The 20,689-nt window shown below is 42.1% G+C and overlaps 1 protein-coding gene across 2 annotated transcripts; it reads right to left on the bottom strand.

The window, feature by feature from the left end:
* Positions 1-1,191: 1,191 nt before the first annotated feature.
* On the bottom strand, positions 1,192-20,088 carry LOC127006145 (peroxiredoxin-2-like). 2 transcript variants are annotated; one of them, XR_007759100.1, is made up of 8 exons: positions 19,815-20,088; positions 17,271-17,388; positions 15,456-15,591; positions 12,119-12,222; positions 11,286-11,451; positions 10,311-10,366; positions 6,032-6,080; positions 1,192-1,733 (listed from the first exon to the last, which is right to left on the bottom strand). XR_007759100.1 is itself a non-coding variant. In XM_050875679.1 (7 exons), exons 1-6 carry the CDS (start codon positions 19,972-19,974, stop codon positions 10,313-10,315), a joined length of 738 nt encoding a protein of 245 aa, XP_050731636.1. In that variant the 5' UTR covers positions 19,975-20,077; the 3' UTR covers positions 1,192-1,733; positions 10,311-10,312. The 2 variants fall into 2 exon arrangements, 1 of the variants encoding a protein (XP_050731636.1); XM_050875679.1 differs by lacking the exon at positions 6,032-6,080 and having other exon boundaries at positions 19,815-20,077.
* Positions 20,089-20,689: the final 601 nt, after the last annotated feature.

Genomic DNA, 20,689 nt, shown 5'->3' with positions numbered 1-20,689 from the left:
GGAGAAGCCCCAAAATGTTACAAGTGCACTGGTGATCATAAATCAAAGGATTGCTCCATGGCTGAGAGGATATGCATAAATTGTGTGAAGTACAAGAAGCCAGAAATCAACCAGTCAGCGAAAGACCAGTGTTGTGTAGTTCTTCAGACTGAAATTGAGAGAATTCATAACATAACCGATCATGGCTATTTATTGGTGTTTGAGACTCGAAGATAAATTGAGTGTTAATGTTCAGTGAGTTGGATATAATCGTTGGACATTGAATTGTGACACTATAAAGAAAATATCAGATAAATGAAAATGAAACAATGGATATTTATGATACAACAAAAAGGAAAGATATTGTGATTAGCACGAACCAAAACATGGCCAAGTGACTATATTGATGCCAAGTTTATTAAAAGGACATTAGTAGGCTATCCATGAACACAATTAAGACTCACTCACTACGACGTTGTGAATAAGTGCATATCGAGGATTATAATTGAGGCTAACATCATAAATGCTGACGGCCCTGCGGAGCGCTGCGCTGGTTCTGAAACTTCATCAACAGTAAACGGTAATATCAAACATAGAACTTTTTAACAGATGACCAACCAAAGTAAGTGGCAACCCAGAAATTGTAAAAGTCAAGGCAGGTATAGAAACAGGTGGAGAAATTAAACTTTAGCATTTTCTGGAGCAAGATGGAGTACACTAACATCATACTTGAGGTGGGCAATGTCAGAATAGACCTTTCTCCTGCAATGGACTAGTAATGACTGAAGAAGGTGATGACAATTTGAGTGGGTCCTTCATTACATGGTGGTAGAGATGACTGAGGGAATGTGTATTTCATCATATAGTGACAATGATGACTATGTAAGTCTACTATGTATTTCTTCTCATTATGTCGGCTGTGCCCGTGTGTGCGAACAAATTTCATCATGTGGTGGTGACAGCTAATAGAGGAATATTTTCATCATGTGGTGGCAGTAATGACTATGAGCACGTATTTCATCATGTGGTGGTAGTTCTGGCACCATGAATGTATTTCAGCACTTGGTGTTGATGATGAGTATTGGTGTCAATATCAGCATCAATCAAAATATTGGTACTGGTAGAACCTAGAAATATTCTGCAAATGTTACTCCCAATGTACCCAGGGGTAACAGTATCAATACAAAAACATTCTTGGAATATATTAAATGATTTCATATTTTATGTTTATTCATGTAAATATTACACAGCACTTTTCCTTTTCAAATTATGTGAAGTGAGTTATGCAGCAAAAACACTGCACAGCTTACATCAGAAAAGTTTAGCAGTACAGCCCTAGATAATACTTACAACCCCACCACCTTCAATCATTAATTAAAATGGTAATCAAACAGTAATCTACTGATTAACCGACAAACATTTATGCATGAGTTTGATAATTAAAGTAATGGAATGAACCTCACACTTGCAAGATGAAAAATTGAAAGATCTATTATGATTCCAATCCCTCTGTGACATTTCAAAACCTTTCCCCTTGAACAATTTTTACTATTAACCCGGCAAAGTCGGCGGACCCATTTTTGGGCTCCCGCGAGTCGGTCCGCTGAAGCGGTGGACCCGTATGGGGCTCAGCTCATAACACCTAATTCGAGCTAACTGTAGGCGGTGGCGGCATAGAGCAACCCACAATGCATGTCCTGGATCATTGAGATGGGTGATTGATCTTGAGGTGGGCTCATTTGTCACAGGTGGTGCTGTAAGGTCATGACAGACTGAATTAGCTATCCATATAGTAATCACTTGTCAAATTCTCTAAACTAGACAACAAGCGACTCTTGGCTAGATGCCCCGTGTCACGAGACTGTTTATTTTGTAACAAACACCACCCAAAAAGAATGGAGTTTAAGTATAAATAAATATTTTTAACGGCTTTATGGTTATGAGAGGAGTACGCTGATGTACGTTCCATGCACTTTTCTTAGTCTAAAAATGCTGTGTAATGTTGCCGTTTCTTGGCCACTTCTCAGCTTTCCCACAGCCGAAGCCCACGGGTTAAGAAATATATGTCATGGTTTCTTGAATGTACTTATAGCCAAGATCCAATGAAATTGGTATGTTTTAGAAACAAATCAACGGTATCACGTGAGGCTGTGCAACTCAAACTGCAAAAAATGTCCTCAAAACTATATATCCCTTATAGTGTACTGAATTCACATGGTTAGGTTAGCTACCAGAAATTTCTTAACCATTTAGACAAGAGCCTATAGAGATGAAATTGCATCAAATGCTGCCTTCTCCTCAGAAGGTAGGACCCATCTAAATGGCACATAAATTCCAATCTGAGTTTTATTAAAATCTATGCTAGTTTTGAAACTGGGAATTTTTTTTTAAACTGTACATCATTTGCAAATGAATGCATGATTGCACCATCATTAGTAATTACACTTTTGTTTGATACTTAGTTATTGAAATGCCCTTTTGATAATATACTGATAAGGTTAACATTTAGCCAACTAAACACTAACCACTCACAGATTATGATAAAAAAGCCAGATAGCACATGATCCACTAAATAGTGCTAACTTGCTTCTGAGCACACTTCTTGAATTAGTACTTTTTTGTTTGTGAATATATTTATAATCTATATACCAGTATCAGCCCAGGCCATCATACAGTTAGCACAAAAAAATTAGGAAGCCATATAAAAAGATACTCTAATCGTTATTTGCTATTCTCAGCACGATCAAATTTATTTTTCAACATTCTTGTACATTTGGCAACATGCTGGCTGCCTGACTCCCAAAACTTGCTCCTCCCAGTCAGTGTTAAGTAGCCATGCAAGGAAAGGTGCTGCTTTGGTTCAGCCCTGGTCACCCCTACTTTTAATTCATTTAACTCCATGTCCTTCCATTAAGCCATGTAAACTGTTATCCACTGTCAAGAAGACACATTGTCACCATGTAAATATGAAGGTATAATGAAGACAAATATGAGGCGCCGTCCACTCTATGGGTGGGCCAGCGCGGGAATCAGGCGGACTGAGGTGGGGGTAAGAGGGGTGAGCGTCCACACTGTAATAAGTGACAGGTGAGGCATGATTGGTGAGCAGCCCGCGCTTGTCATTCTCCGCCAAGAGTGATGGGAAGGCACAGCACGGCAGCCCCTCTCACTATTAACCCTTAAAGAGCAGGCTTGTTTTGCCATGCCTGTCCTCCCATGCAGGCATATTCAGGCAAAAACATGCCTCACTTCAACCTTTTATATCTTCACTTCTACTTACCTCACATGACTGAATGAAGTATCATTGTAAAGTACATACCCTTAACTTATATGACCACTGCTAGAGCGAGTACAGAATATTGAAGTAGGATTGCTGAAAACACATTATTATAGAAAGTTTTTCACCCCAAGTGGACTTCCCTTCTATGATTTAGTAATAAAAAGCATAACTTTTATACAGTTTATGTTACACACACCCAAAAAAATGTAACTTTCAGGCCTTCCTGATGCACTTCATGGGTGCTGAGGTCAAAAGGCCCCCATCTTGTGGATGAAATTCACTGGAAGGTGATAAGAGGTGGGATGTCTAGCAGACATCTTCTCAAAAGCTACACAAGGCACACACTGACCAATAATTAGTCAAGGGAGCATGGTTGGGTATTGTTTGAAAGAAAACGACATGTTTACTCTACTTCAGCATAAACAGATTAAATTTGACGGCGCGCTAAGTAAAAAAAATGCCTTGTCGACTATTCTTGACAACCGCGGTTTGAGCCCAGGCACCAGCTGTCAAATAGTCGACACCCGCGCTATAAGGGTTAATAGACAACTGGGTGTGGCGCGCTGGATCACCCACCAAATACCTCTCGCTCGACTCTTGCTCCCGCTCCGTGTAGCCCCGCCAGTTTTACCATATATGGGAGTTGTGTGGAGCTAAAGACAGAATTCCGGGCCTGGTCACCCATAGTGTGGATGCCACTTGACTCAAATAGAACAAGAGCTTGGATTTTTCAAAAACACAGTTTCAATTTAGTGCAATCATGCTCAACATGGGGATCTTGAAACAGCCATTAATAACCAGTACAGACTTCTATGATGATTCATCATAAGCTACAGACCACACTTGGTTGTTGCTGCCACACCACTGCAAGGAAGCCTCTGAGAACCTTGGCCATGAAAGTGTCTTGAATTCAGCAGAAAATACAAATTGTCAATGGAAGAGCATTAGGAAAATATCACTTCCACCAATAAACCATGTTTCCATATAACAAGAAGTGCTACCAAGATGATTTGATATCCATGTGGGTCTAACCACTTTGATTCCATGTATATCGTGAAGACAGTAAAGCATGCTTCTTACATCATGGTGAGGGGATGCTTCAATGGTCATGGTGCTTTGGAAGTTTGTTCTTCCTTCCCAAAAGTATGACAATGAATAGAGATAGGTATTGTGAGGTGTTGAAAAATCACCTACTCCCTTTTCAGGAATTTTGGATATGCATTTGTTGAAACATGATAGTGTTCCTTGCCATACAAGAAAAATAAATATTTGAGGACAAAGAAATTGAAATGTTAAATTGGTCTGGCAACTTGTCAGACCTTAATCCCACTGAGAACGCATGAGGCTACAGGAAGAGGCCCCCCAAACTCAAAGGAAAAGGATCGACAACAGTGCCAAAATTGCAAGAGGTCATCAAGTGACTTTGGTGTTCTGAGATAGACAAGCAATTTTTTGTTGATTTGGCTCTCTCTGTGATGAATCGCATTCAATATATATTTAAAAATTAAGGTGAAATGTCAAAGTGGTGAATAAAAGTTCTGTGTGTGTAAATTTGGAGTTTCATTTCAATATTTCAAACTCATTACAGGTTGAGAATCCCTTATCCGAAATTCCAGGGACCGAAAGTGCTGCGGATTTTGGAATTTTCCGGATTTCAGAATAATTTTCTTTTCACTTTTACCCATAGAAGTATCTGCAGGCCCCTTTAACATTTTCAACAATATCTGTACACCACAGAGCACACAACACGTGGTAATCACAATGAGTAGCAAGCGAAGGTGTTACTGTGATGACTGCTGACAACAAACTATCGGCTAGGAATACACCACAAATCCGCAAGCTTAAGTAAAAGCAGCCCAAAATCCACCAATCCGCAACTAGCTTTTATTCCCCACCAACTTTCATTAATCCAGTAGCTGCAGGGATCATGTTTCTTAAAGGCCCCTTTAAGTGAGAAAAATGAGAAGAAATCATCACTCACACAAACCATTTCATAATATATCAATGCATTTGTGATCAGTTTATGCATCATCTATTTTGGGGAGTTTATATCATGGCAAAAATTTGGCCCGTCACTGGTACATGGTAAAGCCACAAATTTGGCGCGTCGCTGCTACCAGGTTAAAAACAGCCCAATTGGGTGGGCAAACTGCAAACCTGGCAACCCTGCAGCACACAACAGCTGTACATGATGGAACCTTCCCACCACTTTGTGGAACTTTCCATTCGTGACACATCATGTCAACATTAAAAAAACTTTCAGATTTTGAAGGTTTTCAGATTTTGGAATTTCGGATAAAGGATTCTCAACCTGTAATAGAAATATATGAACAAAGGCACAAGATATCAAATTGCTCATTGAAAATACGTGCATATCTGCAACACAATGTCGATAATATTATTTGAAAACGCAAGCAGGATATCATAAACATGAAATGAAACAAAGTTCCATTTCAATCAATGACTACTCCTAATGGTCAGACTGGCCTAGTATAAAATTTTAACCATTATTAATATTTTGTTTCACAGAAAAAGCAATCTCAATATCACACATTCTTCAATCATTGCTAAGCAATATTTGTGTATGAGTTCCTTGGGAAACATCCCAAGCGGTATTCAATTCATAATTTCACCCTATATTATTTCATGCACATGCATACATGTTTGAAATGTATTGTACTAAATGCAAACCTCCCCTTCATAAAAATACCAAAAAAATTGTAATATAAAAATAAGAAAACAGGAATGTTTTTCCCATTCCTTTTAAAATACCTTGAAGCAATGCAACAATTTACCAGTCATTGCAAGAATGAGAGCACATCTGAAAATGAAAAAAAAAATGTTAATAATGATCTTATTCTATACTCTGTGAGCTTTTGATTATCATCTGAACTTTGGCATGCGTTCCAATTTTAAGTGTCATACCTATATTATTTCCTCGAACTCCTTCACTTATGTGATTATTCCATCAACTCTGGTTGCAGAACACAAAATACAAAACACAGGTCATGAGTGATCATTATCAACAACATAATTCTTTCTTCCAAACCCAAGAGGATGAGGGATCTAAACTTTAACCTTTTCATTGCTAAACGCTCGCAGCGAGCGTAAGGCGTATTTGCTGGTGGTGCTAAACGCTCACTGCGAGCTCCAGCTGCACTCAAATCTCCCACGTATGAGTATTCCAACAATATTTATCACAACGCAGGATTGCCAATCGAGTGTGTTCTCCACTAAATTTGGTGGAAAATCATATCAGCCCAGCGCGGAAAATCTACGGACAAGTAAGTGGTGGATGTTCTTGTCCAATAAAGCGGCATTTTTGCATAGCTTCACCTATCACCTGACTGATTCTTTGACCAAATAGTTGTAAATATTGCAGCTGGCAATATTACCTTGCCAGAACCTCAAGGAGAGATGTCCACAGTTCCCTCAAAATGGCTGATCATCACGCACGCACTGACATAAGTGTTCATATTCAACACTCCCTGAAAGTGCATGTACGTTTGCAGGAGAGGCATACATAACTGACTCCTATATATCTGGGCCTCCTCTTTCCAGTGGTGTTTTTGGTTTTTACTGTGATGAATAGTTTTTGAGATACAGAGGTTAAAAGAGACCCCCCATTGGACTACCCGACTGCACCTGAGGGGATAGTCGAGTCTCGCACCACACGCAAAGAAAAGGTTAATAGTTACAAATATGATCTACTTGAGAGATGCAGAATGTTCAGATCTGTCTCTCTCTCCAAGAGCAAAGGAACATCTGCGACAGATTATACCAATCAAGGTGGAAATTTAGAATGTCACTTAACCCCATAAGTACTATGAAGCTGAATTATTACAGTAAGTGTACACACAGTACTTTGACATCTAATTGACCACCTCCTCCAAAAACCTGCAGTATAAATTGCATGCAATAGAACTGATATTTAGTGGGAAGTGTTCTCATTTGTCTAATAACCCACTGTATGGCAACACAGGAGCAAATGTGTGGTTGTTTTGTCTCCAGCTGTGGGTGTGAGCATCATGGGTGACCCATAACCTCTGACCTCATGTTGTCATCAGCTACCACATTCCAGCTCTTTGAAGAGTGAAGGAAGGCTAGAAAGAAGTTAGGTGTAGATGGCAAACTAGACACCTCAGCTAACATAAGTGTGCTAGATGAGTATTTTAGTGATTATGTTTCACTCATGCCCATTTATCCCAGTTTATGCTTCAATTGAGCCCATTTATTAGACAGCAGATAACAGATAATGATGCTTTCTATATTTGTCAAGGAGTAATTACAGCAAAATGTATTTTCAGTTTCCCTTTTTTGGTTAGTTCTGATGAATATTTTAATTTTGGCACTCCACTCCACCATCACTGGTGTCATATCAACAAAGCAAATATGCACTAATCATGTAATATCAACAAATAATAAAGCATTATAAAATTAAAAAACAGCACTAATTGCAGATTGGGAAACAGGCATGGTTTGTAATTACAGCCATCTTCAAGAGTCCAGATAAAAAATCAAGCATCAGCAAATTTGGATGAAAAAAAATCAATGCTGAGAGCAACAGGTTTAAGGAATTGATGAAAAAATTTGAAGAGTTCCTAAACTTACTCCTTTTTTTTTCATACAATGGATGACCATATGAGGATTTATCAATAAGCAGGTGCTTTTTTTATAAGAATTATTATCACGTAGCTCCCCACTCTCCTCAGAAACAGGATGAGGAAAAAGATAAGTACAGAGTTAGCATGGTGTACCAATATTATCACTGTATAAGGAGGCAGGTGGCTTTCATGTTAAAACTGGCCCTCTGCAGTAACTTAGCTTGCACCAGTGGTGGGCACAGTTCCACTAATCCACTATATTAATTAGTGAAGCTAACTTTTTCTTTAGCTGTTTAGCATTTTCACTAACTTTGGAAACAGTTAGCAGACCGACCAATTAGCTTCCACTAAATGTAGTTCCTCCTCCACTAACTTAAATCCACTAAAATGTTCATACAGGTTTGTTTTTGTCCGTTGTGGGCAGACACAGCAACAATTAAGCCACATGGCGCAATAATTCCAGGGCTTCCAGTTTTGGGTAAATTACACCTTAAAGTAGGGTAATTGGACAATTATTAGGAAAACTTTTTAAAATTTTAGGGTAATGCATCTTCCATTTCCAACTCTTTGAACTCGTGATTTAATAATAATAATTCAATATTTTCCACCTGACAAAAAGCTCTATGTCTAAGCTACAACATATTGAAATTTCAGGTCACTAGGTCCGTTTTTAAGGGTTTTACAGTGTACGCGAAAAGTATTGCGTGCTACTGCCCGAAATCTCTGAATTATGGTGACCTAGGCTATCGTACAGTGGAGCCAATTTTGTACATTTTGCATTGCTGCCACGCGCACGGGAAAGGTGAGGGTATGTCTCTAGGCTGACGGTTCTCTCCTCAGTGCTCAGTGAGCTGCCGTGGAGAGAGAGTGAACAACACTTTTTCCTTTCCATAATGCCCTATTACACCTCTTTGCCCTCCCAGCCTTCCCATTTTTATGCTACAGTATCTGCATGGGTTCAGCCAACCTCAGCAATGAAGAAAAGTCCAGAATTTTGGCATGGAAGACTGAAAATGTGCCAACAAAAGAAATTTCCAGACGTACACGGCGACAGGAAAGCACCATTCGCCGCCTGATTGCAACCGCTGGCACCCTCCCTCCAAACACCATACCTCTAAGAAAACCAACGTCTGGGAGGCCAAGAAAGACATCCAAGGCGACTGATACCCTCATGAAGTGTGAGGTTATGAAGGATCCGTGGATTACAGATTATGAACTGAAGAAGCTGCACACAGATCTGTTAGATGTCTCAGAGCAAACCATCCAAGAACGGCTACAAAAGGAGCTTGACCTACCAACATTCAGGCTGGCCGACAAACCCCTTCTTACAAAGCAGATGAGAAAGAAGAGACTTGCATTTGCACGCAAATACAAGGAGTGGACTCCAGAACAATGGAGGAACGTGCTTTTTAGTGATGAAAGCAGTTCAGATGCATCAAAATACAGCAAGGGAAAGTGAGGCATCCCAAGAACTCCAACCACTATTTGCCTCAGTACACAAGTAAAACCGTGAAACACCCGCCCAGCGTAATGGTGTGGAGTGCATTTAGTGGTGATGGGGGGCATGGAGGGCTGTATTTCCTTCCTAAGGATGAAACAATGACAAGTGAAACGTAGAACCAAAATACTAAACCAAAGCCAAATCCATATAAAAAAAATTAGCAGTAAGCATTAGCTTCCATTAATTTCTTTATCAGTTTAGCAATTTAGCATAAGCGAAGCTAACTTTTTAGTTACTGTATTACCAGTTAGCGAAGCTAACTTTTTGGTTACCAGTGCTCACCACTGGTTTGCACCATGAGTTTGCACTGGACAACACCCAGCTATCACCTTCCTCAACACATGTTGCTTCATCTTCTTATGATATTTCTCGACTGACTGCTCTCTTCTGAACTTGCTAACTGCATGCCTCCCCCTCCTGCAACACACTCACTCACACTCACCTTCACCCAAGAACCCTTTCTCACTTCAAATATGGACTAAAGGTAATGAGAGGGGCATTTAATCATGATGCATTACTAGTCTAAAATGTATCTGAATAAGTATCTTTCATCTATGAACTGCTGCTCTGTGCATGTTAAACAAGAACAAGATATTTCTAGATAGAATTAACGTTAACTCAGTTTACTAATGGTGACTCTTCAAACGGCACACGAACAGTTGAAGTAAAGAACTTATATAAATACTGATGATGTTTTCTACATCAGTTCAAATTTCTTGAAGGCTTATCAAGTTCTCAGTCATTCAGCACATGATAAATAACAATGGTGGACTTTTTACTGATCTATTTATAGGTTGCCATACTTAAAGGTTGACACAGCATAGTTAGAAAGAAAATTTTCACTTAGAACTGACAGGATTACATTCTTCTGATATATAAGAATTAATTTCTGTAATTTTATATGGCTTCAACATAAACTTTGATCACTAGTATTACAAATACTTACCTCTACTGATTTGCTTTTTTGAAATACTTCAGCTTTTCTTGAGGATTTGGGATGATCTGCCGAGAAAACAGTTTCATGATAATTACAAATCTTGGAGTAATGTTTATTTTAACTTGTATACTCAAAACTGGGCATTCTTTATTTTTTTGAGGTTCTGTTTAGGTAATGCAATTGTAAAGTTAAGAATTTCAATTAATGCACCATATCTTTGAGGCTTTTAACTGATTTGTCATCATGTTTAGTAATATTCAAGTCATCTCTAGGTTTGAATTTGCAGGACTTATGTAAATTTAAATACTGATAATTTAACCCTTAAAGCGCGGGCGTCGACAATAGTCGACAGCTGGAGCCTGGGCTCAAACCGCGGGTGTAGACAATAGTCGACAAGGCATTTTTTACATAGCGCACTGTCAAATTTAATTTGTTTGTGCTGAAGTAGAGTAAGCATGTCATTTTCTTTCAAACAATACCCAACCATGCTCCCTTGACTAATTATTGGTCAGTGTGTGCCTTGTGTTAGCTTTGAGAAGACATCTGCTAGACATCCCACCTCTTCTCACCTTCCAGTGAATTTCATCCACAAGATGGGGGCCCTTTGACCTCAGCACCCATCAAGGGCATCAGGAAGGCCCGGAAGTAAAATTTTTTTTAAGTGTGTTTCACATAAACTGTATAAAAGTTATGCCTTTTATTACTAAATCATAGAAGGGAAGTCCACTAGGGGTGGAAAACTGTCTATAATAATGTGAAAATAATAATGTGTTTTCATGGTATGTACCTTACAATGATACTTCATTCAGTCACATGAGGTAAGTAGAAGTAAAGATATAAAATGTTAAAGTGAGGTATGTTTTTGCCTGAATATGTCCATGTGGGAGGACAGGCACGGCAAAACAAGCCTGCGCTTTAAGGGTTAAGTTCACAAAATATACAAACTCATCACTGGAAAAATATGTAAGTCATGGCAAAACTTACAGTGTCATCTCCTGGTTTCCACCCAGCTGGGCAAACTTCTCCATGGTCATCTGTAAATCGGAATGCTTGAACTAGACGGAGAGTTTCATCCACAGACCTTCCGACTGGCAAATCATTCATGGTTATCTGGCGCAGTACTCCTCTCTCATCAATGATGAATAAGCCCCTGTGCAATGAAAACAAATTATATATTAGAACAAATTGAGGTCTGGCACACATGCTTACCTAACCTAACCAAGACTAATTGTTTGACCCATCTATGTATCTTATGACTGACAATTTCATGGCCCGGCCAGAGTAATCATGTGTCTCCTCATTCTCCAATTTTTCCCTTGGTCAGAGGATGGATGATCACATGGTAACAAGGGAGTCCTGCCTGCCTCACCAATACATCATCAAGGGCTGGGCATCTTGGGTTGATTTTAGCAACATCCTTGTGGTTGTCACTCCATGTTATTCTATTTTACATTTTCAGTGCTTGTTTCTCAGCTTTTTGTTTGACATGACCCACTGCCGCATGGAAGGTTTTATTTATTTCACCACTAAATTGATTTCTGTTAAATTGAGGATAACTGTGTTGAAGGGAAATGGGTCCCCAGTTCAGGTCATGCTAAATAGAAATTCTTATATTGAATCATGTTAAATCAAGGGTCAACCAAAATAGATTCATCTTGCATCTTTTTTGCAGAACATAATCCTTGCATATAACAAGAACCTGAGGTGTTCAGTAACAACACTAGAAACATTGATACATTTGTTAAAAAAAAAAAAAAAAAAAAAAAAAAAAAAAAAAAACTAATTTTGTTTAAGTATAATCGTAAAATTTGGCTTACCTGAGAGCAATGCCTTGATCTTCAAGATAAACTCCATAATCTTTGGAAATTTTGTGTGTAATATCTGACAGGAGAGGAATTTTCAGCTTGCCCAGTCCACCTTCCTGAAGTACAAAGAATGATACCAAATGATAATACTCTTGCATACAGAAATTTTCAATATATTTATTCATTAGTTTTAGTTTTTTCTCTCCTCTGCTACCTCAGTATGAGAAGACAGAGAAGCAAGGGAGAGAGCAGTGAAAGACAGGACATCAGGTTAACTAAGAGAATAAGGAAAAGGAGGGGATAAGGAATAGCATAGTTCTTCCAACCTTAGCCTATGATTCAGACATAAATATGGAAAGAGTCATAACAGGTAAGTATAAGTGTACTAGAAATGAGATACATGAAAGCAGCATGCAGGTTCACCAGGAAGACTACTGAAGAAAAGTATAGATTTGGTGTGAATGTTAGCACTAGGTGTAGTGTACGAATCAGCAGAATGGGTATTTAGGTAGTACAGTAAAACCCTGACTATCCCCCCTGGGTCTCTAGAAACCCCAAGCATCCAACGAAAACCTGGCTGGCCAAATTGAAAAATTCCAAGAAAAATCGTTGAAAAATTATGAATATCCAACAGGTCTAAGATTTGAAATCCCTGCGTCACACTCCACTGCCTCCATAGTAGGCCTGCCCTGCATTCAGTTGAGCCATTAACCCCTTCAGCACCATCGCGTATGCATATACGTGATAGGGGCTGCACTACGATAGACCATCACGTCCGGGTGTACGTGAAATTTTCTACTGTTTCAGAGGGCGGGTAAATATGGGCGGTATAGTTTACTACACTGTGTTTGGGGGGTGGTACTATGTACTGGAGATACCCTGAAGCTCCGCCCACAGTCACTCAAGCAAATCAGTGATTGCCATGTCACAAGACATCATGGCATCTCAAGGCATCTTAAGGCTGGCTGGCTCAGGGTTGCCATTTGGGACTCAGTGCTTCTCTTGCTTCCATAAGAGAAGGATCATATCACTTTATGTCCCTAGCCTGGCCATCTTGGATTCGCTACAATCGTTGCAACCGCTGTTATCACTACTCTGTTGGTCAGCAGTAGTTCCGAGTCTGGCTCTGAATATCTGCCAGGTGCTTCTACTGAAGAATATAGTGATGATACCTCAGGAAGTGGTGACAGTGACTTAGTAGATGACAGTGATGAGTTTTCAGACACTGTGGAGCCAGTGGAGTAACAAGGCTGGCGCCTCATGTCTGACCCTTTCAGTGATACCTGGCCTGACCTGGCGAGTGGTATATGGGCCCAGGTCAGGTAAATGGGAGCGGTGCTGAAGGGGTTAACCACTCAACTTTACAGTAACAAGTTTAACCAAGATGGCAGCCTTAGTCAAATGCACAAACCAAGACTGAGACCAAGTTCTGCCAAGTCAATGCCTAGAGGGATATACAGTTTGTAAACGAAGGGTACATTATAGTTAATGAATGTGGCCAGTGTCACTTCTGCTGCATCTTCTTCTACAATTGTTTTGTTCAACTATGATTGCTGTTTCCAGTAAAGGATCACCAGCAAGAGCAGCTGAGAGAAAACTGTAAGGGAGGTGTTTGTGGGACACCATCTTTGTTGCACTCAGCTGATTCATTGTCCTGTTGGACTCACAACCCCACCTACAGGTAGTTGTGTGGCTAATGGGTCAACCAAATGCCGTGCATGGCCAATGGGTCAAATGGTGTTCGGTAAGTAAACATACATACATACTTGTAGTCAGGAGATGCATTTCTGAGTGTATAGTACCAGAGTAAGTTATGCTCAGATTTTGCTTATTCATATGCACAATCCCACAATGGAAATAACTCAATCATGATTGATAGTGTATAGACACACTTAGGGTTACATGTGTCAATATGAAAAAGAGGATATGGAAAAAGGTGATAGGGACAGGGAGATGTGTTTGAAACACACCTAAAAGAATGTGGTGTGTGGGAGTGTGGAAGTGATGTAAGGAGCTGGGCTTAGGAGAGGTATGGGGAGGGATAGTGATGGGAAGGGTGTATAATACTGGTATGGGTAGGAGTGAATGGTCATGGATTGTGTGGATTGAGAATAATATGGATGCTGAGTAAGACAAATATTGCAAAGGATCAGTGGGTGGGTGCTATGCCCAGTGAATGATAAGGGAAAGAAAGGCAAGATTGATATGACAAGAATTTGGGAGAATATACAGCAGTGTTTAAAGCTTTGGGGAACATAGGAAGAGCATTAGTGTACAAGATGTGGTAAAATTGGAAACATGGAGATTGGGAGTTTGGCTGGAAAGTTGGGGTGTTGATGTGGTGAATGAGAAAAGGTAATACCTTGTGAATGTATGTGCTGGGAGAGGTTTATTCCTGGCAATCACCTATCACAAACTGTTGATCCCCCAGTATACATAGGCAAGAAGGAATGAGAGGAGCTTGATAGATTATATAGTCATGGATAATACGTAGAAGCAGGATGTATTGGACACACCAGTTAAGAGAAGATTGTTGAATGGTTCTGCAGTAGAAGCAAAAATAAGGATGAGAGAGAAATAGGAATTTAAAGCGAAAGGTAAGAAAATGGGAGGAAGGAAGTGACAAGTGGGATTGCATGGCAGTGGCTACAGGCAGGTCTATAGAAGGAGGATTAAGGAATAACTGGGAATGACAAGATTAAATATAGAATGTACTGCTAGAATGAGGTGTTAAGATTTTTAAGAGATCAGTGGTTGTTGCAAATGAGAAAGCAGTTGGACATAAGGTGTGTGAAGAGGCAAGAAAGGGAGTGCAAGGTGGAGTGGATAATTGAGATAAAAGAGCCAATTGAGGAGACTTGCTACAAAGAAATGTCCTAAAAGTGATATTGTAAAATATTGATGAAAAAATTATTAGGGAAAGTAAAGATAAAGTAGATTATTATTAGTATTATCATCACTATTAAAGACACTGAAATAAGTAGACCAGGAGGAGTACAAATACTATTTGTTACAAAGTCTGTAATCCCAGCACAACTACGACACAGAGAATTAGGGATTAAAGTATTAAGTAGAAGATAGATAACTGATATATAACAGAGCATTACAGATTGAAGGTTGGTTAAATTTGATTTTAACTGCCGCTGTAAAAAGGAAATCTGACTGCAGGATATTGGCAAAATTTCTGAAGAACAAAAAACTCTTCTGGAAATATGATAAACCCATGCATCCTATGTCATTTTATAAGTAAGTTTGAAAAAAATACTTGGAGTCAATATTTTCATAAAATATATATAATCATCCATACTAGCTTATTTACTCAATGGCCAACTGAACTGTACTAACTAACCTTTCGTGGGGTATTTGTCCAGGCAAGATGAGTAAAGTGAGAGTCAATAGAACATGCCACAACTTCTGCATTCAATGCTCTAAATTCTTCTACTCTGTCATTGAATGCCAAGATTTCTGTTGGACACACAAAGGTGCTGAAATAAGGATTGCATATTAATATTCTTCATACCAAATAGCTACAGACAGTTTACATGAAATGAATACATCCTTCATATCTGGGGACAACAGGAGGCAGCATGATTACATGGTACTACATATATTTCAAGAAAACTCTTGTTTACAGGTTCAGAGTTTCAAAAGTAAATTATTCTTGGCACTTTGGTGAAAATGGTTAATACAGAAGTGGGCACCACAAATGAAACTTCATTTCCATGCACCCAAATCTAGTAACCATGACCTTCCAAAACTGTAAATTCCCAAACTTGAAATTTGCAGTTCCACAATAAACTAGCCATTCATATCCCTTTCAGTGCTATGACATCAGGTTCATTTTTTCGGGAATACCGCTAGGGGATTTTATCATGTTTGTGCTGATATTTTTCAGAATCAAGGAGTAGAAAATCATTTCTTAGTTACTCATCCAATATAGTTTTATCTTTCATTATATTCTGGTTAAAAATAGGTAATTTTATGAAGTTTTGATATTGTCTGTAGAACTGAATGGTTAAAGTAAAGTTGAGGGCATATGCTAAGCTGTGAGTAGCTTCTGTGCTCACTCATCTCCACCTCATTGACCTTGGAGCCTGAGGTGGATTAGATCACACTACATAGGGACACAGGGTAAGTGTGACATCTGGGTTACCACAGTTTACCCTTCCCAGATATATATATATATATATATATATATATATATATATATATATATATATATATATATATATATATATATATATATATATATATATATATATTTTTTATCAACCAACTTGAAAGGGAGAATGAACGACAAGATGAGCTGGACACTGACTACCCCAGGGCAGGATTGAACCCTGGGCCATGGATTTGTAGCTTGGAGTGCCAGCCACCACACCACAGAGGCACATACTGAGTTTGAATGGGATGTTTGTAAAATTATAAATATGGTTGTATGAATTTTTAGAATCATATTAGTATAATACCTATTGTTTTTACTACTGTACATGAAAAAACAAAAAATCAACCACTACTGCAAATAAATTAATTCAATTATCATTTCTTACACTACTCAAGTCACACTTGACAATATAAAACACCAGTCTTTTCCCTTATTCCTCGGCTATAACCTCCCGAGTCCTAACTCCTCAGTCACAGTCAGACTCCTCCAACCACTGAGAACTCTTTTGAGTAGCTCTATGTTGTCCTTGATATACTATACATACCAGTACCCTAAAGTTCTCTGAGGTCATGCTGGCCTGTTTGGGCTTCATTATGTTTAACCTCTGGGAGAACATTCTACATTACTGCAGAGCTGGCAATAACTGCGTTATACTTGAGGAATGTGTCAACCCAGGAAGAACAGCAAAGGGTAAGGTTTAGGTTTGTGGCAGTACTTACACAAACACAATACGACAAAAGGTCACACTTCTGCAACTGCAGATTTCGCAGTTTCCAGAAGTGATTGTGAATATACGTACCCAGTTCTGTTTTCTGGTATTCAAACATAGGTATGACCTAGTCCCATTTTTATATATATACTGTACAACAACTAAATGGTTTGTAAATCATTTGCATCATATGAAAAAAAAATAAAAGCACTCTCAAAGTAATAGAAATTCATCCACCAGAACTACTTAGTTAGTATGAGATATTGTGAAACATGCTTCTGAACACTTACAAGTCCAGTGGGTAGAAAAAGAAGACCAAGTACTTCCCACGGTAATCTTTGAGCTTCAGCTCTTGAAACTGTCCATCAATTACAGCTGTTCCTTCCCACTCTGGTGCTGGTTTACTTACTGAAAAAAGTTGGTTAGAATATATAAAGACAATTAAATCTGATTGTTATCAAGAGCTTAGGCCTAATACACTTAAGAATCATCTTTATCACCACCATCACCAACCTTGTTTTTTGCAAAAGAATTGTTAGCAAATACCTAACCTGACTCCCACCCACTTCCAAAATATGCAGCAGGATAGGAGGCATGTGCGCGCTAGTATGTAACTCTGTGGCCCTGCCTCAGCCCAGCCCCCAGCCCAACCTCAGCCTATCCCAAGCACTGCCAGCTCTGCCTCTGCCCACCCCCAGCCCTGCCAGCCCTACCTCAGCCTACTCCCTGCCCTGCCAGCCCTGCCTCAGCCTACTTCCTGCCCTGCCAGCCATGCCTCAGCCTACTCCCTGCCTCCCCCCTGCCCTGCCAGCCCTGCCTCAGCCTACTCCCTGCCCTGCCAGCCCTGCCTCAGCCTACTCCCTGCCCTGCCAGCCCTGCCTCAGCCTACTCCCTGCCCTGTCAGCCCTTGCCTCCCCCCTGCCCTGCCAGCCCTGCCTCAGCCTACTCCCTGCCCTGTCAGCCCTTGCCTCCCCCCTGCCCTGCCAGCCCTGCCTCAGCCTACTCCTGCCCTGCCAGCCCTGCCTCAGCCTACTCCCTGCCCTGCCAGCCCTGCCTCAGCCTACTCCCTGCCCTGCCAGCCCTGCCTCAGCCTACTCTCTTCCCTGTCAGCCATCGCCTCGCCCCCGCCCTGCCTCAACCTATTCCTAACCCTGCCAGCCCTGCCTCAGCCTATTCCTAACCCTGCCAGCCCTGTCTCAGCCTACCCCAAACCCTGCCAGCCCTGTCTCAGTCTACCCGAAACCCTGCCAACCCGGTCTCAGCCTACCCCAAACCCTGCCAGCCCAGTCTCGGTATACCCCAAACCCTGCCAGCCCGGTCTTAGCCTACCCCAAACCCTGACAACCCAGTCTCAGTCTACCCCAAACCCTGCCAGCCTGGTCTCAGCCTACCGCAAACCTTGCCAGCCCTATCTCAGCCTACCCCAAACCCTGCCAGCCCTGCCTCAGCCTACCCCAAACCCTGCCAGGCCTGCCTCAGCCTATCCCCAAACCCTGCCAGCCCTGTCTAAGCCTACCCCAAACCCTGTCAGCCCTGCCTCAGTCTACCACAAACCCTGTCAGCCCTATCTCAGCCTACCCCAAACCCTGCCAGGCCTGCCTCAGCCTATCCCCAAACCCTGCCAGCCCTGTCTAAGGCTACCCCAAACCCTGCCAGCCCTGTCTCAGCCTACCCCAAACCCTGCCAGCCCGGTCTCAGCCTACCCCAAACCCTCCCAGACCTGTCTCAGCCTACCCCAAACCCTGCCAGCCCAGTCTCAGCCTACCCCAAACCCTGCCAGCCCTGTCTCAGCCTACCCCAAACCCTGTCAGCCCAGTCTCAGCCTACCCCAAACCCTGCCAGCCCTGCCTCAGCCTACCTAAAACCCTGCCAGCCCGGTCTCAGCCTACCCCAAACCCTGCCACCCCTGCCTCAGCCTACCCCAAACCCTGCCAGCCCCTGTCTCAGTCAACCCCAAACCCTGCCAGCACAGTCTCAGCCCACCCCAAACCCTGCCAGCCCTGTCTCGGTCTACCCCAAACCCTGCCAGCCCTGTCTCAACCTACCCCAAAACCTGTCAACCCTGCCAGCCCTGCCTCTGCCTACCCCAAACCCTGCCAGCCCTGCCTCAGCCTACCCCTAACACTGCCAGCCCTGCCTTAGCCTACCCCAAACCCTGCCAGCCCTGCCTCAGCCTACCCCAAACCCTGCCAGCCCTTCCTCAGCCTACCCAAAACCCTGCCAGCCCAGTCTCAGCCTACCTCAAACCCTGCCAGCCCTGCCTCAGCCTACCCCAAACCCTGCCAGCTCTGTCTCAGCCTACCCCAAACCCTGCCAGCCCTGCCTTAGACTACCCCAAACCCTGCCGGCCCTGCCTTAGCCTATCCCAAACCCTGCCAGCCCTGCCTTAGCCTATCCCAAACCCTGCCAGCCCTGCCTTAGCCTGACCCAAACCCTGTCAGCCCTGCCTTAGCCTAACCCAAACCCTGCCAGCCCTGCCTCAGCCTACCCCAAACCCTGCCAGCCCTGCCTCAGCCTACCCCAAACCCTGCAAGCCCGGTCTCAGCCTACCCCAAACCCTGCCAGCCCTGGCTCAGGCTACCCCAAACCCTGCAAGCCCGGTCTCAGCCTACCCCAAACCCTGCCAGCCCTGGCTCAGCCTACCCCAAACCCTGCAAGCCAGGTCTCAGCCTACCCCAAACCCTGCCAGCCCTGGCTCAGGCTACCCCAAATCCTGCCAGCCCTGCCTCAGCCTACCCCAAAACCTGCCTTCTAGCCCATTCCCAGCCCTGCCGCAGCCCGCCCCCGCCCTGCCAGCCCTCGCCTCGCCCCTGCCATATGGCCCCGTCACGTACTCATGGCCGTGGTCCATTGCAAGTTGTGGCCCGACGCGCGGCCCTCGGTGTTGGGGTAGACGGCACCACCCGCGAAGGTGTGACATTGCTCCTCCGCTGTGCCGCCGCCCACCACTACGGCTGCCAGGCACGCCAGAACCCAGAGACTTGAAGGAGACATCGTATATGCACAGAGAAAAGACGTGTGGGAGGGCGGATGGCGTGGCTGCCTGCTGGGAGGGAACGCGGCAGCTGGCAGTGGAGACAAATACTTCCTCGCGGAAATAAGTCGCTCTGCTGTCCACTACGCATGCGCACTGGGGAATACACAGCAGGAATACACATTAATTTGCCTATTCTTATTCTAGTTTTGTCCACTTGCGATCTTTGTGATGTTTGATATTCCCGGCAAGACAACAACACACCAGACCAACACATCAAACAAGCAGGAACTAAGTGAACGTCAAATTTGGGTAATTCTGTCTAAAATCTGCCCTATTCGTTAGTTGTAAAGCATTCTCCTGATTAATAGTGTTGCTCTTGTATTTGTGCCACGTATTGGAGCCGAAACAGGACAAGTAGGTGATATCAGTGATTAAGGTACAAAAAAAGTAGGCAGGTTGGACCTCTCTGAGAGTTATTTTGCGGGTGCGAGCTAATTCCTACAACAGAGGCCACTGACGCTTGATGCTGGGACGCGTTACCAGATTATCGTACTCAGCACATTGTGTTTGCCGTTTTCTCTGACCCATAACTCCTCCAAAAAAAAAAAAAAAAGTTCCCAGTTAGAATATTAGATTTAACTGAATAGCGATATTTGTTGGTATAACATTTTTGAGTCTGAAACCAATAAATGTAATGTTCTAAGTACGACAGTCTGGTAAGGCGGCACCTGT

This window comes from Eriocheir sinensis, chromosome 32 (genome assembly GCF_024679095.1).
Source record: "Eriocheir sinensis breed Jianghai 21 chromosome 32, ASM2467909v1, whole genome shotgun sequence".
NCBI classification, from domain to species: domain Eukaryota; kingdom Metazoa; phylum Arthropoda; class Malacostraca; order Decapoda; family Varunidae; genus Eriocheir; species Eriocheir sinensis.
This window is presented reverse-complemented; position numbering and strand designations above follow the sequence as displayed.

Excerpts from the sequence above, each read along its gene's own strand:
- LOC127006145 (XM_050875679.1), bottom strand. The coding sequence starts at position 19,974 with ATGTCTCCTTCAAGTCTCTGGGTTCTGGCGTGCCTGGCAGCCGTAGTG. Across the intron at positions 11,452-12,118 it reads GATCAAGGCATTGCTCTCAG|GGGCTTATTCATCATTGATG; the intron begins GTAAGCCAAATT and ends TTCATTGCACAG. Across the intron at positions 10,367-11,285 it reads GGAAACCAGGAGATGACACT|ATCATCCCAAATCCTCAAGA; the intron begins GTAAGTTTTGCC and ends TTTTCTCGGCAG.